Genomic DNA, 23,940 nt, shown 5'->3' with positions numbered 1-23,940 from the left:
TGCAGGGAGCTGGGACTGGCAGCTGGTGGTGTGGCAGGAGGGGTGGGAGTGCTGATGCAGCCTCCCCTTATCCCTCCCTGTGCTTCCCACCCGGCTCCCCATGGCTGCCTCCCCCTCTGGGGCCATTTCCCTTCCCAAACCCGGACAGGAGCTCAGGAGCTTTGTGCCAGGGGAGCTGCTTCACCAGGGCAGCCTGCCCCTCTCTGGGCTGTGGGCTCCCTCCTGCCCCTCTCTGGGCTGTGGGCTCCCTCCTGCCCCTCTCTGGGCTGTGGGCTCCCTCCTGCCCCTCTCTGGGCTGTGGGGGTCCCTCCTGCCCCTCTCTGGGCTGTGGGGCTCCCTCCTGCCCTGGGAAGGGCATTCCCGGAGAGCACCCGGCCAGCCAGGATGATCCCCGTTCTGGGGCCAGTGCCCATTAACCCCATCCCTGCCGTCCCTGTGCCCAAAACGCCTTTTCCCGAATAAACCGAGCACACAGCTGTAACAACACCTTTATTATTTTTCCATGTGACTTTTCCCACTATCAATTAAAAAAGAACCCAACAACGAACCACGAAAGCACCCCCCGAGCCCCTGGAGCCCCTGCAGGCGCCGGGCGGGGCAGGGGCGGCCCCGCTGGGGCTCCGAGCCCACGGGAAGCTGTGCCTGGCACGGGGCCAGGAGGTGGGGACGATGTGGCACCGGGTGACAGGCAGGGCACCTGCGACAGCGTCTATGTCTCCTTCTCGTAGGTGCGGGTGGAGACGACGTTGCCCATGGTGAGAGTCTGGGGGCAGAGAGGTGAGGGGAGTTAGTGCTGCCCTGCCGGCTCCGAGCTGGGCTCTGCCCACTTCAAACCATTCCCGAGGTGGGAACGTCAGAATAAAACCGGTTCTGTGTTGGGAACCTCGGAATGAAACCATTCCCGAGGTGGGAACGTCAAAATGAAGCCATTTCCTTACCAGAACTAATTTCCCATCCTTCAGCTCCCGGACCAGCGATGTCTCCTTCCCGTCCCACTTCTGCACGTGGACGAGTTTGCCTCCGTCCAGTTTGACCAAGGACTGCAGGGAGGGATTGAGATCCGCGGTTATTTTCCTCTCTGGGGTTTATTCCTCAGAGGGGACCCTGGGGCCCTGCAGGGCTCGGGACCAGCCTGGGGGTGCCCACCTGGCACCATCCCCGCCTGGCTGGGCCGGCCGCGCTCAGCCCAGCCCGGATCCCGCACTAGGTCACAGCCTCGGCTGTCCCCTGTGTCCCTGTGTGTCCCCAGGTGCCACCGGCACGGTCACCGTGCCCTCCGTGCCCCGGGGCCGCCCGGACCTGTCCCGGCCGCGCTCCGGCGGGGACCGGAGAGGCGGGGCAGGGATCGGGGTTTGGAATGGAACCTTCCCTGCCCTGCAGGGCCCGCCGAGGGTTTTGGAGCGGCTGCTGCAGCAAACGCGCCCCTGCTCGCCGCGCTGCTGTTTGCACAGCGCCGCTGCTGACTCAGCCCCCAGAGCCCGGCCCGTGCCAAGGTTACGGTGACAGCGGCACGCAGGGCAGGGCAGGGCCGTGCCGGGACAGCCGCGGGCACCAGCGCTGGCACCGCCTGCCTGTCCCCATCCTGCCCTGTGCCCCCCACCCAGCCCTCCAGAGCCGGGGCTGCCCCTCGGTGCCCCCATGGCTGGGGTCTGGCCAGGTGTGCCCCAGCCCCAGACCCCCACAAGGCTCTGGGTGCTCCCTCAGACCCCAATTCCCCCCACAGATGGGTCCCCCCACTGCTCAGCTGTGCAAAAGTTTGGGTACCCGCAGGGTTTGGGTGCCCCACAGCCAGAGGCAGGGATGGATGGAATTCACTGGGGAGAAATTCCTCCCGGGAGGGGGTGAGGCCCTGGCACAGCTGTGGCTGCCCCTGGAGCCCTGGCAGTGCCCAAGGCCAGGCTGGACACTGGGGCTGCAGCACCTGGCACCTGGAAGGTGTCCCTGCCATGGCAGGGCTGGCACTGGATGAACTTTAGATCCATTCCAACCCAAACCATTCCATGGGTGCCCCACAACTCCCTGCACCCCAAGGCTGACCCCTCCTGTCCAGCCCCGTTCTCGGGCAGCCGTCCTGGCCCCCTGACCCATCACATGCCAGGGACACCCCAAGGGCACGGCGGGGCTGGGCAGGAGCCACGGCGGTCACACGTTCTGCTCTGTTCTACTGCTTGAACAGCGGCCAGGAGCCAGGGCTGGAGGGAGGGAACTCACACTCAGCCCCTTCCCCCAGCCTCACACCGAGCCCGGCCCTTTGTGCTCCCTGCTCTGGGGCCAGGAAAGGGGTTTGTGGCCAAAGAGCCCCCAGGTTCCTCCCGAGTGCCCCCCGGGCTGGGTGTGGGGCACAGAGCTGCAGCTGGAATCTAGGAAAAATCAGCAGCTGGGCCACTCCTTCGAGGGAAAATGTCCCTGCAGGGTGGGAGAGGCCAGGAAAGTCACTGCTGTCTCTCAGGTGATTTTTTCCCTTGCTCTTACAGGGAGGATCAGCCTGGCTGGGAAGGTTTGAGCTCCCCATGGAGGGACAGCCCTGGGATGAGCCCTTGGAGTGGCACCGACACGATGGGATTGTCCTGGAGCTGGGATTGTCCTGGAGCTGGGATTGTCCCGGCCCTGGGATTGTCCCGGAGCTCCATCCCTGCAGCGCTGCCGGCTCCGAGGGCAGGCACAGAGGGCAGTGGGCTCAAAAAACAGGGGTGGAGCCCCCCTTTCTCCGGAGCAGGGACGTTTCTCACCGCCCCACCGGCCTCCTCTTGAGCAAGCTGGCACTCGCCAGCCCGGCTCTTGCTCAACCTTCCCGGCAGCTCCTCCTGCCCCGGGACAGCCCCGCTGCAGAACGGATTCGGGGGGGCTGCCGGGACGGGACCAGGCTCCAGCAGCAGCCCCGGCGGGCACAGAGGTGGGGCAGCCAGGGTGGAGCCCCGGGGTGATGGAGCGATCCCCCTGGAGCCCCGGGGTGATGGAGCTATGCCCCGGAGCCCACAGAGCCTTTCGGGGGTGCCGCGGGGCGGGCGGGGCTCGGGGCTCACCTTGACGTGCCTGTCGTCCGCCGTGGTCTCGTCGAACTCCTCGCCCAGCTTGAAGGTGATCTCGGTGTTCTTGAAGGTGCTCTGGGTCTTCACGGTGACCTTGTCGCCGTTCAGCTCGATGATGGTGGTGGGCTTGGTGAAGCCGGCCACCTGCCGCGTGGCGAAGCCCACGCCTGGGGAGCGAGGGGTGAGGAGGGCACGGTGCAGCCACCCAGCCCCGCATCACCCCCGAGCTCCTCCTCCCCGTGCTGGCGCAGGGTGAACCCCAAAACTGCTGCTCGTTCATTGTCCTGGGGAGCTCCGTGCGCCCCCGGGGCCGGAGCAGAGAGGGGGGCCAGGGGGATGGATGCAGGACCAGCACCCACCCACCCTGAGCTGGGTGAGGGGGGCTGGTGTCTCTGTCTGTCCCCCCTTCCCCGCACTGCTCTGGGCTGGGGCGCTCTGGCTTTTGGGGGGATCGGGGGCTGGGGGGCTCCTGAGCGACCCCCAGCACCCACAGGGGGCATCTCATCCCGCCATCCTCTGCCAAAATCTGTGCCCGGGGGGGGGGGGGCACGGGAAGGACACGACCCCTCACCCACCTGGGACCCCCTCACTCAGCTCGAGACCCCTCACCCAGACAGGGCTCCCCTCACCCACCTGGGACCTCTCACCCAGACTGAGACCCCCTCACCCAGACTGAGACCCCCTCACCCAGCCTGGAACCCGTCACCCACCTGGAACCCCTCACCCAGCCCGAGACCCCTCACCCAGCCCGGAGCTCCCTCACCCAGCCCAGCGCCACGTGCACAAAGCCCCAGAGCCCCCCCAAACCACCCACGGAGGCAGCAGTGACCCCCCCTCCCCTCCGCCTGCAGCCCCCCCACCCCAGACCCCGTGTGGGGGCGGGGGTTCGGCGGGCAAATTGGGGGGGGCATAGAAAAAAAACCCAAAAAAATAAAGGAGGTGATGTGACTGCAGCCCGCTCTCAGCCGCGCCCACTCACCCAGCGCCTTCATGTACTCATCGAAATTCTGGGTGTCCACCAGCTTCCAGGTGCCCACGAAGGCGTCCACCATGGCGAGGGGGCGAGGGGGGTCCGGCCGGCTGCGAGCGAGGCACCGCCTGCAGCTGCCGCGGCCCCGCGGCCGCCTTAAATAATGTCCCCATCACATGATTGGAAAGAGCGGAGCGCGCTCCAGAAATACACCCGGCAGCGCTGCCAGCGGCCACCGGCCCCGCCGCCGCCCCCGGCCCCGCCACCGCCCCCCGGCTCCTGCACCGCGCCCCGGCCCCGCCACCGCCCCCGGCACAGGCCGGGCACAGCCCCAGGGGCCCTCGGGGCGAGAGATGTGCCCGGGCACAGGGGTGTGTGCCCACCTCAGACCCGCGACAGTGTGCGACAATGGGGATGCCCTTTAGGGACACGAATGGAGGGGACAGGGGAGCTGAGCTGGGGGAACTGAGGCACCGGGAGCTGGGGAAACTGCGGCACAGGGAGCAGAGAGCTGAGCTGGGGAAACTGAGGCACAGGGACAAAGGAACGGAACTGGGAAAACTGAGGAACTGGGAGCAGGGAGCTGAGCTGAGTAAACTGAGGCTCGGTGTGCCTGTGTGTGTGGGCACGTGTGTGACTCTGTCCCCTCCCTGTGTGTGGGCACCTGTGTGACTCTGTCCCCTCCCTGTGTGCGTGGGCACACACGTGTGCCACCAGTGGTCCTTTGGGTGACACAGGGGACCCTGGGGACAAGGCACGGGGCTGTGGGACCCCCAGCAGGTCCCCCTTGTCCCCATTGCTTTGGGCTCCAGCGCATCCCCTGCCCCTTCCCAGCGTGGCTGGGGTCACCCCTGGCCATGGCACTCGGTGTCCCCTGCACTCCAGGGGACAGTGCCAGCTCCTGTCCCCATCCCCTGGTCATGGAGGGACACAGCTGAGGGCTCAGGTGTCCCTGAGCCCGGTGGCTGCAGCGTGTCCCCTTGACTTGGGGACTTTGGGGTCAAAGGCACCCGGGCCGTGAGGGACCGGGGACACCTCCCTGTGCCTGGCCCTGTGTGACATCGCAGACACCCAAAAATAGCCAGAGCTCGTGTTCAGCGCCCTCCTGCTGACACTGCCACCAAACAGGACCCCTCACCTCGTGCCCTGGGGGCACAGGACTGTCCCCGTGGGATGGGTGTCCCCTGTCCCAGCTGGGACACCGGGCAGGGCTCTGCTGGCCAGGGTGACAAGGACAATTTATTGCCCAGGCAGACACAGCCCCCATGGCCTTGGTGGGGGGGACACAGAGGGTGAGGAGTGTCCCCTCACCTGGGTGTCAGTGTCCCAAACCTGCACAGCCCTGTCCCTTTTACACACAGGACTGTGAGATGGGGGCATTGGCAGGAATGGCTGCCCTGGCATAGGGACATCCCGGCATGGGGACATCCCAACACAGGGACACCCTGACATGAGAAAACTCCAATATAGGGACACTCCTATATAGGGACATCCTGGCAAAGGGACACCCACTGACAGGGACACCCTTGGCATGGGACACCCCAACATGGGAACACTCCAATATAGGGACAATCACTGACAGGGACACCTTGGCACAGGGACAACCCAGTAAAGGACACCCAGGCAGAGGGACACTCACTGACAGGGGACACCCAGTGACAGGGATACCAATCCACACAGAGCACCCACAGGCAGGGTCATCCATGCATGGTGACACCCATCCACAGGAAACACCCATCCACAGGAGTGCCCACGCAGAATGACACCCTGGCACAGGGACACCCACATGGCTGCCCCTGCACAGCCACCCACAGGAACACCCATGGACACAGCCTCCCACCCACCTGCAGGGATGCACACACACACAGACACACACACACAGATGTCCCTGCACACACTCATGGATGCACACACACACAGATATCCCTGCACACGCACACATGTGCACACACACATGGATGCACGTGCACACGGATGCTCACGCACATGGATGCATACACACATGGATGTGCACACATGGATGCACGTGCACACGGATGCTCACACTCAGGTGCACACACACATGGATGCATACACACATGGATGTGCACACATGGATGCACACACAGAGATATCTCTGCATACACACACACACACACACACATGGATGCATACGCACACACAGATGCACACACACAGATGCATATACACATGGATGCGTACACACACACAGATATCCTTGCACATGTGCACACACACATGGATGCACACACACAGATGCCCACACACATGGATGTGTCCCTGCACACACACACACACATGGGTGCACATGCACATGGATGCACACAGAGGGATGTACACACACAGATGCACACATACACGGATATCCCTGCACATGCACACACACATACACAGATGCACACACGCACATGGATGCACACACACAGATGCACACACACACAGAAATCCCTGCACACATCCACACACTCACAGATGCACACAGATGCACACACAAATAGATTCCCGTGCACATGGTGCCTGTGGATGCCCACACGGATGTGCATGCACACACAACAATGTGCACATACATGGATGCACACAAACACACAGATATCCCTGCACATGCACACACACAAACACACAGATATCCCTGCACATGCACACACACACAGAGACAGATATCCCTGCACACGTGCACACACTCATGGATGCACACTCACATGGATACACATACACACACACACAGATGCACACACATAGATGCACACACAGATGCACACACTCACAGATGCACACACATGGGTGCACACAAATGGATCCCTGCACGTGGGTGCCTGTGGATGCCCACACACACGGATGCGCACACACACAGGACTCCATGCCCATGAATGCCCACATAAACCAGTGCCCATGAGCACACAGATGGCCCCACACAGCGATTGCAGGGCGTGGGGGTGCCCATGACCCTACACATGGACACACACACACACACACACACACACGAGAGCCCATGACAATGTAAACGGGTGCCCACGCACACGGATGCACACACACAGGGATGCCCATGCCCACGGGTTCCCACACCCATGAATACCCCTAGAAATGGGTGCCCACACCCACAGATACCCCCACACACAGATACCCACAGCCAGGGATCCCCCTTCACGTGTCCACTCACACCCAACCCTCCCTCCCACCCAGGGCTGCCCTCCACGCCAAGGTGCCCGGGGGAGCCCGAGTGTGGCCGGGACCCCGCAGGGTGCTGGGGACGGTGACCTTGCCTTGGCCCTGCCCTGGCCCCACACGGCTCTCCTGACCCAGGACCAGAGGGAACCTGGGCTGCGGGACTCATTCGCTGGTCCCACAGCGACAGCTATGGGTGACCGTCTGGGATGGGATGGGATCCATGGGATGGGATGGGATGGGATGGGATGGGATGGGATGGGATGGGATGGGATCCATGGGATGGGATGGGATGGGATGGGATGGGATGGGATGGGATGGGATGGGATGGGATGGGATGTGGTGGGATGGGATGGGATGGGGTGAGATGGATGGATGGATGGATGGATGGATGGATGGATGGATGGATGGATGGATGGATGGATGGATGGATGGAGGGATGGGGTGGGCCCAGCTCCACGTCCAACCATCCAGTCCTTGCCAGGTCCTGTGCCACCCTTGTGCCACTCCCGGGCCACTCCCGCCTCTCGTGGCAAAAGCCTGAAGTGTTTCCACAGCTGAGCAAACACCTCAAGAAGGTCCCAGCAGTGTGAGCTCTGGATGGCTCCGTGCCAGTCGGATTTTCCTGATTCCAGGGGCTTCCCAGGAGTTCCAGCTTTGGCCAGAGGCCAGCAACCCCCAGAGCCGGCAGAGGAGCCCTGCCTGAGTCCCTCAGTGCCGGCCAGGAGGGTCCCATCCCGCCCTCTGGCAGAAGCTGAGATTTGGGGAGCATGGACAGAGCCTGGGAAAGCCGCACTCGGCGTCCCCTCTGTCCCCAAAGGCCGCAGGACCAGGCTGGCCCTGCTCGGGGCTGGGGAGGAGATCCGGTGTGGGGACAGGGGGTGACCTGGCACAGGGGTGCTCAGAACAGCATCTCCTGCTCCCCACCCCAAACTCACCAGCATCCCCCTTCCCAGGAGTGGGGACCACACTGGGGTCTCTGCTCCTCAGGGGGATCCCTCAGAGACCTTTGCTTATGGGCTGGGGGGCTCTGGGATTGTGTTTCCCACCTCAACCCCCAAAACTTGGGAGTGGCTCCTGAGTCACCCAGAAGAAAGGCCAGGAGACGAGGGGGTACCCAAAAACATCACAGTGAACACCACACTCAGCAAGAAACACCCGTGGCTGCTCCTGCGGCCAGGAGGGCCCCCCCAGGACCCCTGACCGCGCTCGGCTCCGCCAAATGCCCCAGAAGAAAAATATTCCTCCCGCCGGGGAGGCCAAAACATCCCCCCCACCCCCGAGTCCGGGCCCAGGGCGTGGGTGGGAATCGCCCCTCGGTCACGGCAGGTCCCCTCCGTGTCCCCTCCGTGTCCCCGCCACGCGCACGGCCGGGGGGACGCTCCGGGGTCCCGCTGCGGCAGCACCGAGGAAATCCCAGCGGGCTCCGGCCGAGCCAGGAGAGCCGGGCTGGTGCCCGCAGCCCCCTCCTTCCTCCGCCGGTCACAAATGTCCCCCGGGCGGGGTTAGGACGTGTCCTTCAGCTCGGGGCTGGGCGGCTGCGGAGGGGGCGCCTCCGCCGAGGGCGACTGCATGTCCTGGGCACTGCCTGCGGGAGAGACCGGGACAGGTCATGGGGTGGCGTCAGAGCAGGGGATCGCGGAGTCATTGGGGCTGGAAAAGAGCTCCAAGAGCATCGAATCCAGCCTGTGCATCGAGTCCGACCTGTGCCCGATGCCCACCTTGTCCTCAGCCCAGTGACCTTGGACACCTCCAGGGATGGGCACTGCAAACCGCCTTGGGCAGCTGCAATGCCTGGCCACCCTTTCCATGGGAAAATTTTCCCCAATATCCAACCTGGACCTCCCATGGCCGTTCCCTCTGCTCCTGTCCCTGTTCCCCCCGGCTGTGCCCTCCTGGCAGGAGCTGTGCAGAGCCACAAGGGCCCCCTGAGCCTCCTTTGCTCCAGGCTGAGCCCCTGCCCAGCTCCCTCAGCCTCTCCTGGGGCTCCAGACCCTTCCCAGCCCCATTCCCTTCCAGCCCCTCGGTGTCCCTGTTCCTCAGCACGGGATGAACACGGGAGCCGCTGTCCCTGCCCACCCCACATCCTCCCGCCCCTCCTGGTCACCCACCTGCGCTCAGGGACATCTCGGCCAGTTTGAGGGGCAGGTCGGCGGGGCTGACGCCGGCGGGCGAGCCCAGGATGTCGGGCAGGGCATTGCGCCGGCCCGTCCTGCCCGAGGATGCGAAGTCCAGCACGGGTTCCACCTCGGTCATGCTAACCCTGGGGAGAGACGTCCCCTGTGTCACCCATGTGGCACAGCGAGCTAAAGGGACCCGGCTCTGCTCCGGGCTGGGTGCTCTGGTGCCCTTCACCCCCTGCCCTCCCTGTGCCCCCCAGGAGCAAAGGCAGAGCCACCCTGCTGCCCCTGGGACCCATCATCCCCACCCTGGCACCTTTGGGTGCTCTGATCTCTGCTGGGCACTGCTGGGAGGGAGGGGGGTCCCACCAGCCCCCCCAGCCCAGGCAGCCTTACCGGGCACCCTCCAGCCTGGCCTGGCACCGCGTCTGCCCTGTGCCCAGGTGAGGGACACCACGGGGGACAGGGATCTGTCCTGGCTGTGTCCCCTCTGGCTGTGACCTGGGGGAGCAGAGAGGGGTCACCAATGGGGCAGGAAGGGGGGTGAAAAGGGAGCAGGGAGTGAGTCTGGGGGGACAACAGGCTGTGACCCCATGGGAGCAACCACAGAACCCCCAGAACCTCCTTCATGGTGGGATTGGTGATGGATGGATGGATGGATGGATGGATGGATGGATGGATGGATGGATGGATGGATGGATGGATGGATGATGGATGGATGATGGATGGATGATGGATGGATGGATGGATGGATGGATGGATGGATGGATGATGGATGGATGATGATGGATGGATGGATGGATGGATGGATGATGGATGGATGATGGATGGAAGGATGGATGGGTGGATGGATGGAGGGATGGATGGATGGATGGATGGATGGATGGATGGATGGATGGAGGGATGTGATGATATGGATGGAGGATGGATGGGTGGATGGATGGATGGATGGATGGATGGATGGATGGATGGATGGATGGATGGATGGATGGATGGATGATGGATGGATGGATGGATGGATGGATGGATGGATGGATGATGGATGGATGGGTGATGGATGGATGGATGGATGGATGGATGGGGATGATGGATGGATGGATGGATGGATGGATGGATGATGGATGGATGATGGATGGATGGAGGAAGAGCAGGGATGGGGATGCAGAGGTGACAGGGATGGAGGCTGAGCCAGCACTGCCAGGGAACTGCATGGAGTCCCCAGCCTGGGGACACCACTGTGTCCCTTGCAGAGTGGCTCCTGCTGAGCCAGGCTGGCAGCAGGAGCTGGGGTACCCTGGGTAGGTGGGGGCACTCCTGGGACACCCCTGGAACCAGAAAATTTCAACTGGCACGGAGCCATCCAGATGCCTGCACTGCTGGGACCTTCTCGAGGTGTTTGCTCAGCTCTGGAGACACTTTGGGCTTTTGCCATGGGAAGTGGGAGTGGCTCAGGGGTGGCCCAGGGGTGGCCCGGGGTGGCACAAGGGTGAAAAAGGGGTGGCCCAGGGGTGGCACAGGACCTGGCATGGACAAGGGACCCTCCATCCCCTAAATCCCCTCCACCCCCTGGTGAGGACAAGGACCCCAAACCACCACCCCAGCAGCCCTGGCCCCTCTGGGCCAGATGTTGGTGGCAATGCCGGGACTGGTGCCCCCAAGTTGGTGGTGGTGGGGCTGTGAACTCACCAGTGTCCTGCTGGGAATTCCTGCTGGGAATCACCGGGAATCACTGGGGATCCCTGGGAATTCCTGCCGGGTGTCACTGCAGGGAGGACGAGCCAAGGTCCTTGGCACAGGTGCTGTGTGCACGGGAGGAGTGGCCACAGCTGTGGGGAGGGGGAGAAATAAATGATTAACCAGGGAGGTGATTAATGATTCGTTAATTAGTGATCAGTGCTGGGGTGGCTGTGCCATGAGGGGCAGGACCTGGGTGCTGCTCAGGGGAAACTGAGGCACAGGGCTGGGCTGGTGGGGACAAAGGCAGGGGTGGGGACAAATGTTCCCTGTACACCTGCACGGCCATTGTCCCCTGGAGCCACCTGCACTGCTCCAGCACAAGCCTGGACAGTGTCACATGTATGAATTGTCACATGTGTGTGCATTGTCACAGGTGTGAGCAGTGCCACAGGTGTGTGTGCATTGTTATGTGTGTGCAATGTCACAGGCATGTGCACTGCCACAGGTGTGTGCAGTGTGACATGTGTGTGCAGTGTCACATGGGTGAATTGTCACGTGTGTGAACTCTCACAGGTATTGTGCATTGTCACAGTGTGAATTGTCATGTGTATGATTTGTTACATGCGTGTGCATTGTCACAGCTCTGAATTGTCACACATGTGTGCATTGTTACAGGTGTGAATTGTCACAAGTGTGTGTGAGTTGTCACAGGTGTGTGCATTGTCACGTGTGTGAATTGTCAGGAGTGTGAATTGCCATATGTGTGTGCAGCATCACAGGTGTGTGCAGTGTCACATGTATGAATTGTCACATGTGTGTGCATTGTCACAGGTGTGAATTGTCACATTTTCGTGTGTGCACTGCCACATGTGCATAGTCACATGTGTGTGAATTGTCACATGTGCGTGCATTGTCACAGATTTGTGTGTCTGTGTGTGTCACCTCTGGTTGGGCTGTTCTATGTGCCCATACAGGTGTGTGCATGTGTGACATTCCCTGTCACACCTTGTGCACATGTGGCACCCCCTGACACATCTATGTGACAGTGTGACATTCCCTGTCACACCTTGTGCACATGTGGCACTCCCTGACACGTCTGTGTGACAGTGTGGCACTCTCTGCCACACGTCGGTGCAGTGTGACACCCCTGCCATGATGTGTGGCACTCCCTGTCACTGTGCCTGCTCGTGTGTCACCTCCTGGCTCCCAGTGCCACAGCCGTGTCACCTCCGTGTCCCCGAGTTTGTCCCACCCCCACCTGCTTAAGGCCCCGTCCCTCCCCTGGCACCGCCTGTGCCATCAGAGCAGCACCCGGGGCAGCCCGAGCCTGGCACGGGGACCCGTGTGCCATCCCCGGGCTGTCCCGCCGTGTCCCCGTGTGCCATCCCCGGGCTGTCCCGCCGTGTCCCCGTGTGCCATCCCCGGGGTGCCCCGCCGTGTCCCCGGAGCGCTGGGGATCACACACCCGTGGGTGGCAGTGTGGGCACACGAGCACATGAGCATTCCAGGGGCTCCCTGGATTTTAGGGAGAAATCCTGCGCGGGAAGGGCTGTGCAGGAGCCAGCAGGAGGGACCGAGCAGCCGCGGGGATGTGACACCTGGGGACAGGGGAGGGACTGAGCAGCGACAGGGATGTGGCACCTGGGGACAGGGGGTGGCTGAGGGAACGGCGGGCTCTGATCCGGGGGGTTCCAGGCTGAAGGATGACGAGATTGCCTGTGGATCCCTGCGGGTCCCTGATGCCGTGTTCAAACACACACACACACACACACACAACGCACGCACACACACACACACACACACACACACGTGTGCATGCTCACACACACACGTGTGCACACACACATTTACACACATACACACTTAGACACACATACATGTGTGCACACTCACATTCACACACTCACATTTACATACACTCACGCATATTCATGCACGTTTGCACACTCACACACTCACACCCTCACACTCACACTCACATACACACATGTGAACACACAGTTACACTCATGCTCACACAGACTCACACACAGTTTTGCACACTCACACTCACATACTCACATACATGTGTTCACACTCACATTCACGCTCATGTGGTCACACTCACGTGTTCACACTCTCACACACACACATACACACACGTATTAACACAAACACACTCTCACATTCACATGCGTTCACACTCACACACACACTCACACACTCTCACACTCACACACATGTTCACAGTCGCACACATTCCCTGCCCCAGCCCAGCCCCTGGCTGGATCCGAGCTCCCCTGGCAGCCGCAGCGCCGGGAGCTGGCAGTGCCCAGCCCCGGAGTGCCCAGCCTGGCAGTGCCCAGCCTGGCAGTGCCCAATCCTGGCAGTGCCCAGCCCGGCAGTGCCCAGCCCGGCAGTGCCCAATCCTGGCAGTGCCCAGCCCCGGAGTGCCCAGCCTGGCAGTGCCCAATCCTGGCAGTGCCCAACCCTGGCAGTGCCCAGCCTGGCAGTGCCCAGTCCTGGAGTGCCCAGCCCGGCAGTGCCCAGCCCCGGAGTGCCCAGCCTGGCAGTGCCCAATCCTAGTAGTGCCCAATCCTGGCCGTGCCCAATCCCTGCAGTGCCCAGCCTGGCAGTGCCCAGCCCCGGAGTGCCCAGCCTGGCAGTGCCCAATCCTGGTAGTGTCCAACCTGGCGTGCCCAACCCTGGCAGTGCCCAGCCTGGCAGTGCCCAATCCTGGCAGTGCCCAGCCTGGCAGTGCCCAGCCTGGAGTGCCCAGCCTGGCAGTGCCCAGCCTGGCAGTGCCCAGCCCCGGCCCGCAGGGTCCTGCCCGTGCCCCTGCCATGGCTCCCAGCCATGGGGATGGGATCAGACCCCGCTCTGAAAAGCCCCATGGGGGATCAGGACCCTGGGGCTGGCTGGGAGCCCACACCCGGGTCTGGCACCACCCTGAGCTCTCCTGGAATGCAGCACCGCTGTCCCATCGAGCTGTCCCTGCCCCTTGGGGACAATGGCCAAGCCACCAACACCTTCCCATGCCACGACCTCCAGGTCTGTAACCCCACATTCCTCCTCACAGAGAAAAGCAAGGCACAATTCTTCCCAAGAATATTTCTGGGTTTCACATTCTCTGAAGATGAGAGAAAGAAAACACAATTCTTATAATTTGCTGTGCCTGCGTTTGTGCAAAAGCAGAATGAAATGTGGAGATTGTTCACCCACAGTGATGGGGTTTTGGTCCTTGCCTGCAGGCCAGTGTGCACCCACATTCTCTCACGAAAAAGCAAGGCACAATTCCAGAATTCTTTCATTGTTGTGCTGTATTTGTGCAAAAGCAATGCAGTAGAATTGTCACCACAGCATGTGTTTTTCACCACAGATGGTGTTTTGGTTCCTTGGCCTGTCAGGGCCAGGTGTGTGTGTGAGTGTTGGGACTGTTGGGTGACAGTCACGAGATTCTGTGCAGTGTGTGCAGAGTTGAGTGCTTGGCAAATTCAGCTTAGATGTGATATAATATAATATAGTATAATACAGTAATTAATTAGCCTTCTGATATCAATGGAGGCCTCCTCATCATTGCTCCTTCGTTGGGGCCCTCACAGCACAGCCCACAGGCAATTCCAACCCAAATGGGGTAAATCCCACTGGATAAACCCAGTGAGTGAGGATTTCCCCCTCTAAGCAGGGACACTTTTGGTGGCTTAGTGGGGTGTCAGCCTAAAAAAGCTCCTGGAGTCACATGGAAAGTCCTCAGGGCCACTGGCTCCTGCTTTAATGCCCCTAATGGGATAGAGGAGGGAAGGGCAGAAATAAACCTTAATCCCGCTGGAGATGGGCAGGGAAGGTGCTGGGAGAGGTGGAGGGAGGGGATGGCCAGGGATGGATGAGCTCCTTGGGCAGGGTCCCTGGGAACAGCAGAGCCCTGCAGGAGGGGAGGAGGGTGCTGAAGGGGCAGAGGAAGGTGATACCTGTCACAGACATATTTTATGAAAAATCCTTTTGCCAGGATCTTTTCTCCTGAGAAGCTGGGAAGCTTCAGCTTCTCCATGTTTTGCTGCTTTGGAGTGTAATTTGGGGAATTGTTTGCCCAGCATGTGAAATGGTTTTCACTTGATGACCAATGACAGCCACCTGTGTCGAGGCTGTGAGCAGCCACAAGATTTTATTATCATTCTTTTCCCTTTCCTTTTCCTTTTCCCTTTCCTTTTCCTTTTCCCTTTCCTTTTCCTTTTTCTTTTCCTTTTTCTTTTCCTTTTCCTTTTTCTTTTCCTTTTCCTTTTTCCTTTTTCCTTTCCTTTCCTTTTCCTTTTCCTTTTCCTTTTCCTTTTTCCCTTTCCTTTCTTCCTTTCTTTCCTTTCCTTTCCTATACTTCCTTTCCATTTTTTCCTTTCCTTTTTTTTTTCCATTATGTTTTCCTTATCCATCACTTCCTTTCCTTTACCCTTTCTTTCCATTCTTTTCCTTTCCTTTCCTTTCCTTTTCCTTTCCTTTTCCTTTCCTTTCCTTTCCTTCTTTCCTTTCCTTTCCTTTCCTTTCCTTTCCTTTCCTTTCCTTTCCTTTCCTTTCCTTTCTTTCCTTTCCTTTCCTTTCCTTTCCTTTCCTTTCCTTTCCTTTCCTTTCCTTTCCTTTCCTTTCCTTTCCTTTCCTTTCCTTTCCTTCCTTTCCTTTCCTTTCCCTTTCCCTTCCTTCCTTTCCTTTCCTCTTCCTTCCTTCTTCCCTTTCCTTCCTTCCATTAACCTTCCTTCCATTCTTTTAGTATAGTTTTAATATATCATTTTCTTTTAATAGAATAAGTATCATAAAATAATAAATCAGCCTTCTGAACATGGAGTCAAGATTCTCATCTCTTCCCTCGTCCTGGGACCCTCATCACCACCACAGGACCCACTTGGGGCTGGAGCAGTCCAAGGAACCCAGGTCAGGGTCACACACACCCATGATCCCCTCAGGAGCAGTGGATCCCCTCTAATACAAATTTTTGGGGTTGCTGGGGGTGGCAGAGACCCCAAACTGCACCTGGAGCACGGGGACCACCATGGACACACATCTGTGCTGGGATAGCAGGCTGAACTCTCCCCCAAACCAGAAACAACAAACCAGGAATGCTCCAGGAAATCAGGGCCTGGGAGGTGTTACAGGAATCCTGAGGATTCATTGAACTGCAAGGATTTGCTTCTTCAGCTTCTGAGTTTTTATTGGGTCATGAACTTCTCTGGAAAGGGGTTTGGGGCATTTAATGATCTTGGTTTCCTCTCTCTGGGGGGCTCCTCCTGCTTATTTAATTCAACATTTTATGGGATCTGTGCTGGGAATGCTGCAGCCTGGAACAAACCATCAAAAATCCACCACCAACCCCTCAGTGCTGATGAACAGGATGAAAAATGGGAAGGATTCAGCGAGATGAAACTGTAAAATTGAGTGGAATGGGAAGGAAAGAGATGCCCCAGGTCAGAAGGGAATGGGAGCATCACCAGGAAAATGAGCCAGGAGTGCACACAGGAGGGAAACCCAATGGGCTTGGCTCAACCAGAGCCTGAGAGGCAGCAGGCAGCCCCGGAGCTGGGAGAGCAGATGGCAATAATTAAACACAGGATAAAATCTGGAGAGCCTGGATCTCCCTGGGGAGGCAGCAGGTTCAGCTCCTCTCCAGGGAAGTGGCTGCTGGAGCCCTGGGGATGCTGAGACAGGTGGGAATGGGCTGTGTCACCTGCCAGGGACAGCTCAGGATCCCAGGGAGAGGGAAGGAGGATAAATGCTGTCCTGAACTCCTGGGAAAGCGAGGAAAGCTGCAGGAATAAGGGCTGGTGCAGGAATGTTGTTGAAGATTAAAATGCAAGATGTTTTCAATTCCCATCTGTATGGCAGATTACCTTTGTCAAGTGGGCAGTTTGCCTTATCTCTCTCTTTGAGTGACCACATTCACACCTCCCTCGGGAGGGGACACCTGCTGATAACAGCTATTGAATGTCCCTGCATGGCTGATAAGAACTACAGCATCCCATTGGGAGATGGGAGCCCAGAGGGAGGAGCCAAGCATTCCTACCCGGATAGAATCTGGAGATTCTGGAACACCAGCACGGCTTCTGCACTGGATTGCCCAGAGGAACAGCAGCTGCCTCTGGCCCTGGATCTTCAGAGGCAGAGACTGCACCTTTCTCCAGGATCCCTGCTCCAGCAGAACCAGCCCTGACACTGCAGGAGGGCTGAGCCACAATTCCAATGGGACTGCTGCCAACAGCCTGACCCACAGGGTGTCAGCTTGGGTTCTGACTCTGGCAGTGTTGGTTTAGTTCACTGCATTGTTTATTTTATCCTTTTTTTTTTCATTTTCCCTATTAAAGAACTGTTATTTCCTGCTCCCATATTTTTGCCTGAGAGCCCCTTAATTTAAAATTTATAGCAATTCAGAGAGGTGGGGAGGTTTTACATTCTCCATTTCTCCTGCCTTCCTTAGCAGACTCCTGTCTTTCCAAACCATGACAAATATTGAACATGGAGGTGCAGAATGACTTTTGGAACAGGTTTTTCTCCACACAGGGAAGTGTCTGGAGAGGATGATGATCCCTCCTGGCAGGGATGCAGCTTCCAGACCCATTCCCATGGGATGCTGGCACCTCCCTGCCTGCCCTGGGCACCAGAACCTCTCCAATCATGGCCTGGCATTTTCATCCCTGAATCCCCAGGATTCCAGGTGGGCCAGGCAGGAATTTGGGCCAGTGATGGTCTGGAGTGAAGTATCAGGGATCCAAGTGAACCTGGATCCTGCTTGGAGGACCAGCAAGGTCTCCCACTGGGTTTCCCCGAATTTTCCTCTGGCTCTTTTCCTCCCTGGCTCTTTCCCAAAGCTCTGTGGAATGGTTCCAGTGGGGTTTCTAAGCGGGGGTGACACTGGCAGCTCCCCAGAGCTCTGGCACGTCCTGGTACCCTCAGGGCTGGCTCTTCCCCAGGATTCCCTTCCCAGCAAACCCTGCCCATTCCAAAGGCTTTGGACAAGTGGCTCCCACTCCTTCCCTCTCCATGGAGCATCGGATCCCCCTCGTTTGGATAATTCCACTTCCAGAGGAATCCCCATCACCCTCCAAGCCCCATCCTATCGTGTCCTGCCTTGATCTCTGACCTTCCTCCTGCTCTTGCACATTCATCCTCGCAGCTGGATTGGCTTTCCCTCTTCTCCATCACTCCTGTCTGTGCTTGGATTGTCCTACCCATGGATTTGGGAGATGCTGAAGGGTTTCTTTGTCCCCTCCATCACCCTCACATCCCATCCCTGCTTCCTGCCTGGTCCCCATCACTGCAGGACCAGCTTCAGGCTCAGTCCCATCCCTGCTCACACCCAAACTCTGAATTATTCCACCCAGGCCTCTCCCTGGATCCCAGGGATCCTTTTAAAGATCAGCCTTCATCCTCTGCTTCCTTTTGCACTATTCAGGCTCTCAGTGCCCAGAGCAGCTGTGGCTGCCCCTGGAGCCCTGGCAGTGCCCAAGGCCAGGCTGGAGCACCTGGCACAGTGGGAGGTGTCCCTGCCATGGCAGGGATGGCACTGGATGGGATTTAAGGTCCTTTCCAACCAGGGACTCTATGACTTATTTTTTAGGGTTTTTTTTTCCAGCTGTAGGACTCAGAATTTTTATTTCCACACAAAACCTGAGCTGTGTCCCAGCTAACACCAGCCTGGGCAGAGCACAAACCCTTCTCTTCGGGGGCTCAGCTGGGCTTGTGGCATACTGAGATCTAAATTCCTGTTGAAGGCAAGGAGAAGGAAGGGCTCTGAAATGGGACACCGGTAATCTCCATTCCTGCGGTTCCCGGCTCCCAGCAGGGCGGGGTGCAGGGAGGATGGGTTTGCTCGGGGATGGAGCTGCCGGCAGCAGCAGAGGCTCTGCTGATTCTGTCACCCACGGGGATGATGGCAGAGCTCAGCTGTGCCCAAAAGCCAAGCTGAGTCTGTCCAGAAGGGATTTCAGGCTGCTTGTTTAAACTGTCCCTTTGGATTTTAGTGCTGGAAACACAAACCAGAGCAAGCCCTGCTCCAGTGTGGGAGCGAACCCAGCTCTTGTGCTCCCAGTCATCCCAATCCTAAATTTCTCGGAGCAAACCCAAATTCTGCCAACCCAAATCCAGGTGTGGCAGACATCTTTTATGGAAAATCCTTTCCTTAGGATTTTTCCTCCTGAGAAGCTGGGAGGCCTCAGGAACAAAATGTAAACATTGATTATCTGCTGCTGTGGAATGCAACAGGTGCACCTGTGATTGGCCCATGTTGGTTGTTTTTAATTAATGGCCAATCACAGTCAGCTGGCTCGGACAGAGAGTCCGAGTCACAAGCCATTGTTATTCATTCTTTCCCACTCTATTCTTAGCCAGCCTTCTGATGAAACCTTTTATTCTATTCTTTTAGCATAGTTTTAATATAATATATATAATAAAATAATAAATCAGCCTTCTGAAACATGGAGTCAGATCCTCGTCTCTTCCCCAATCCGTAAACCCCTGTGAACACCGTCACAATCCAGCTGCTTCCACACCTGGGGGGGCTCACACCTCATCCCACACCAGGGCTTGGTTTCCCCACAGGGCAGTGACCCCAGAGAAAATCCCCTCTGGATCCTGCAGGCCTGGGCTGGGCCAGGAGCAGCGCTCCAGAGGACTCAGCAGTTTAATCTGGCACAGCCCTGCTGAGCTCAGCATTTCCCATGAGCCCACACTGGGATGAAACCAAGCTGGATGTGTGATTTCCTCTGGAGCACCTGGATCCAGCCCTGGACAGGCCTGAGCTGCCCTGATTAGAGAGCAAAGCACCAAAGGCTCAGAGGCACGAGGCCATGGGCTGACACTGCAGCTTCATCCTGCATCCCAAACCTCCCGGGTAGGGCATGGAGAACCTGGAGAGCCTCAGCTCTGCTGCCCAGAGAGGGAATGGCCAAATCCCTGCTCCTGTTCCCCATCCTCTGAGGCCCCCAGCCCAGCACACATCACTGCTGCTCTCCTCTGGGGGGTGTTTCCATCTCTTTGTGCTCAGAACGAGGAGTTTTGGCTTTTCCCAGCACATGGAGCAGGGTCTGGGGAGAGGGAGGGGGGGAGGGAAGGAAGGAAGTGGCGGAAGAAAGGAAGTGGCGGAAGGAAGGAAGTGGCGGAAGGAAGGAAGTGGCGGAAGGAAGTGGCGGAAGGAAGGAAGGAAGGAAGGAGGAAGTGGCGGAAGGAAGGAAGGAAGGAAGGAAGTGGCGGAAGGAAGGAAGGAAGGAAGGAAGGAAGGAAGGAAGGAAGGAAGGAAGGAAGGAAGGAAGGAAGGAAGGAAGGAAGGAAGGAAGGAAGGAAGGAAGGAAGGAAGTGGCGGAAGGAAGGAAGTGGCGGAAGGAAGGAAGAAGTGGCGGAAGAAGTGGCGGAAGGAAGTGGCGGAAGGAAGTGGCGGAAGGAAGGAAGTGGCGGAAGGAAGGAAGGAAGGAAGGAAGGAAGGAAGGAAGGAAGGAAGGAAGGAAGGAAGGAAGGAAGGAAGGAAGGAAGGAAGGAAGGAAGGAAGGAAGGAATGGAAGGAAGGAATGGAAGCTGCTCCCAGCCCAGCCAGGTGTTCTCCAGCCTGTGGGCCATGACCTGTTCCAGAGCTATTCCTATTCCATCCTCCACCTCCATCCGTTAATTCCCTTTAATTAACTGATTAAAGGTAATCAGCTGGAGTGGTGGGAGGAGCACAGGAATTCCTGCTGGGGAGTTTGGGTGCCAATCAGGGACCCTACAAAGGTGCTGGGTGAGCTTCCCTTCCCCACATTCCTCAGTCCCATTGGCTGCATCCGGCTCCTTTTTGAGTCCAAGGCAGAAACACCACGGCCCCTTTGACATGAGGGGGTGGGAGCCACCCCAGCCCCATGAGATGGAGCTGGAGCCTGGTTAACCCAGCCTGGATAACATGGGTAACCCAGCCTGGTTAACCTGGACAACCCAGCCTGGATAACTCAGCCTGAATAACCCAGCCTGGATAACCTGGACAATCCAGCCTGGGTAACCTGGCTAACCTAGCCTGGTAAACTTGGATAACCCAGACTGGATAACTTCGTTAACCCAGCCTGGTTAACCCAGCCTGGCTAACCTGGCTAACCCAGCCTGGTTAACCTGGATAACCTGGATAATACAGCCTGGATAACATGGACAATCCAGCCTGGTTAACCTGGCTGGATAACCTTGCTAACCCAGCCTGGTTAACCTGGATTACCCAGCCTGGTTAACCTGGCTAACCCAGCCTGGTTAACCTGGATTACCCAGCCCGGTTAACCTGGCTGGATAACCTTGCTAACCCAGCCTGGATAACCTTGCTAACCCCTGGTTAACCTGATACCCAGCCTGGTTAACCTGGATTACCCAGCCCGGTTAACCTGGCCAACCCATCCCTGCTCTGGGACTCAGGGGAGCCAACAGCAGTTCTGCATCTCCGCGGGGAAGGAAGGGATCTAATGAGGGTAATTAGGGTGATTGAGCCCTGGGTAATGGAGCTCCCAGCAGAACCCTCAGCTCCCTGCTCTCACACACCACAAACTGTAATTTTGCATAATCCAACCAGGTAATTTAGCACAATAAAGGTGTCACCCACATGCACAGCAGTTCCATTCCTGGCCAGGCTCAGGCTCCCTCCCCCCAGAGGGGTTTCAGCCCCAGCCCCGGGTGGAGCATCCAGGCATGGAACGGGGACACCCTCGGTTCTGTGGCTGTGGAGCCGTGGGTGGCACCGGGATGGGTGCCAGGGGAAACCCGGGGAGCTGTGGGCTGTCACGGGGAGCCAGATGGGTGCCACCAAGCCTGTCCCAGGCTGTGCCATGCCGGGAGTGCCACGGGCTGGGCGGCACCGGAGCTCGGGCACCACGGGAGCCTCGTGTCCCTGCAGGAGCTCCTTCTGCTCCATTTGCCACCGGTGGCACCTGGGGAGGACCATGGGGAGGACCCTGGTCCAGCTGGGATTGGAGGAGGCTCCCAGCCCTGCCAGAGCACCGGGATAAGTGCAGGCAGCCAGAATTCCAGGGAGCAGAGGCAGCTGGAGCTTCCCTGGGAGCTCTGGCTCTCTGAGGAGCCCTGGGAATTTCTTCCCCCAGCCCCTGGATGCCTTTGGATCCTCCCTCAGCCCAGGGGATGTGGGAAACTTCCAGGGCACCCAGATCTGAGGCAGCAACCCCCACCCAGTGCTGAGGCCGTGCATGGAGGTGATCTCCAGATGTTTCCCTGCACCGAGGTGGGAGCAGCACCAGGAGCCTCCAGCTGCCACCACCACCCTGTGACAAAATCCCAGCCCTGGGAGCTGGCAGGGAGGGCACCAACAGCCAAGGAGGGCAGAAATCCGTGCAGGGGCTCTGGGATCAGAGGCACGGCAGGAAATCTGGGATGGAGCAGAGCCAGTCCCAATGGGCCAGGGCTGAGCCAGGAGCTGGAATTGTCCATTCCAGGAGCTGGAATTGCTGTTCCAGGAGCCAAGGGATCTGGAATTGCCCTTTCCAGGAGCTGGAATTGCCCATTCCAGGATCCAGAACTGCCATTCCAGGAGCTGGAATTGCCTGTTCCAGGCCTGGAGTTGCCCTTTCCAGGATCTGGAATTGCCATTCCAGGAGCCAAGGGAGCTGGAATTCTCCTTTCCAGGAGCTGAAATTGCTGTTCCAGGAGCTGGAATTGCTGTTCCAGGAGCCAAGGGCAGAGCAGGGCCGAGTCCCCCTCCTGTTCATGGTTCCAGGTCCCCCAAGGTCTGGAGCACCAGCAGGGCTCCTCCAGCTGCCCCAGGAGCAGAGCCCCAAGGAATCCTCACAGCCAAACCCCCAGAGCAGCCCAGGAGCAGCCCCATGGTGCCTCCAGCATCCCATTCCGGGCAGAAACGCTGGGATTCCCTCAGTTCAAAGTGAGGATCGGGCTCTGCCTCCACCTTTCCCCTCCCCCATCTCCTGCTTTGGGGGAATTGGTGCTGAGCTGAAGGGTGAGGACAGGGGACAGCGGCGGGGCTGGGTCCCTTTGTGACAGCGAGGATGGGGTGGACACCCCAAGGTCACGGGCTGGGAGCATTCGGGGTGAGCAGGGGACATCCTGCCTGTGGCACCTCCTCGGTGGCACTGCCACCAGCCCGGGGACAGCAGCCAGCTCCGGGGACCAAAGGGATCCGATCCAAGCATCTGCAGGGGCGATCTGCCAGGCGATGCCCCGAGGCGGGGAGGAGGGGCTGGCCCTGGGGAAGCCCTTTCCTCCCGGCAGGAAGCGCCACAGGAGCGTGGCCGTGTCCCTGTCCCTGCTCGGGGTGCTCAGCCCCGGGGGCTCCCCGGGCCCAAATCCCCACGGAAGCTCCAATCCAGGAGCTGAGGCTGGAGCTGGGGTGGGGTAGAAGCGGTGGCTGAGAGGGGACAGGGCATGGGGAGGGTGCAGGGGCAGCGGTGGCCCAGGACATGCAGGGGGTGGGTGCTAGGCTGCCACAGAGATGCCACCATAGGGGCTTATCTCAGTGCCCACCCTGGGACAGACGAGCCTTGCTCGGTGCCTCAGCGCTGCCCCCCAAATCCTCCCCTGAGCCCCCTGGCCCTGGAGGGTGGCACAGACACCCCAAGCCCTAGAGAGACACCCCAGTGCAGCTGCTGCCAACTGCTATCCTCCCAAAACCCATCAGTTCCCGAGGCCACCACCAAACCCTGACCCTCCGGCCTCTGCACCTTCCCAGGGGGATGCCCGGGGTGGGAACCTCCTTCCCGGGGTGGGCACCAGTCCTGGGGATGGGCACCAGACCCCAGGGTGGGCACCCAGACCTCAGGGTGGGCACCAGGTCCCTCACCCCGGGGAGCCCAGGGCACCCTCCACGGTGGCCCAGGGCCTCGGTGCCACCTCGTCACCTGCACCCAGCAGCCCCCAGCCGCTCACCTGGTGCCGGCGGCGATGCCGGTGCCGAGGCCGGTGGTGACGGGGACACCGAAGGTGAGGCTGCCGCCGGTGCCGGGGGCGATGGGGATGTCGGTGCCGGGGGCGATGCCGGTGCCGCTGTTGATGCTGATTCTGG

At 59.3% G+C, this 23,940-nt stretch overlaps 2 protein-coding genes across 3 annotated transcripts; both read right to left on the bottom strand.

The window, feature by feature from the left end:
• Positions 1-476: 476 nt before the first annotated feature.
• Positions 477-4,176, bottom strand: FABP3 (fatty acid binding protein 3). Its single transcript, XM_064731673.1, has 4 exons — positions 4,009-4,176; positions 3,024-3,196; positions 939-1,040; positions 477-763 (listed from the first exon to the last, which is right to left on the bottom strand). Exons 1-4 carry the CDS (start codon positions 4,079-4,081, stop codon positions 710-712), a joined length of 402 nt encoding a protein of 133 aa, XP_064587743.1. The 5' UTR covers positions 4,082-4,176; the 3' UTR covers positions 477-709.
• Positions 4,177-8,275: 4,099 nt separating this feature from the next.
• On the bottom strand, positions 8,276-23,940 carry LOC135457149 (cAMP-dependent protein kinase inhibitor beta-like). Of its 2 annotated transcripts, XM_064731545.1 has the most exons (5): positions 23,805-23,940; positions 10,968-11,107; positions 9,678-9,782; positions 9,273-9,424; positions 8,276-8,749 (listed from the first exon to the last, which is right to left on the bottom strand). In XM_064731545.1, exons 4-5 carry the CDS (start codon positions 9,415-9,417, stop codon positions 8,667-8,669), a joined length of 228 nt encoding a protein of 75 aa, XP_064587615.1. In that variant the 5' UTR covers positions 9,418-9,424; positions 9,678-9,782; positions 10,968-11,107; positions 23,805-23,940; the 3' UTR covers positions 8,276-8,666. The 2 variants fall into 2 exon arrangements, with proteins under 2 accessions (XP_064587615.1, XP_064587614.1); XM_064731544.1 differs by lacking the exons at positions 9,678-9,782; positions 23,805-23,940 and having other exon boundaries at positions 10,968-11,085.

Source organism: Zonotrichia leucophrys, chromosome 23 (assembly GCF_028769735.1).
Source record: "Zonotrichia leucophrys gambelii isolate GWCS_2022_RI chromosome 23, RI_Zleu_2.0, whole genome shotgun sequence".
In the NCBI taxonomy this organism is placed as follows: Eukaryota; Metazoa; Chordata; class Aves; order Passeriformes; family Passerellidae; genus Zonotrichia; species Zonotrichia leucophrys.
The sequence above is the reverse complement of the archived record's forward strand: the minus strand, read 5'-3'. Positions and strand labels throughout refer to the sequence as shown.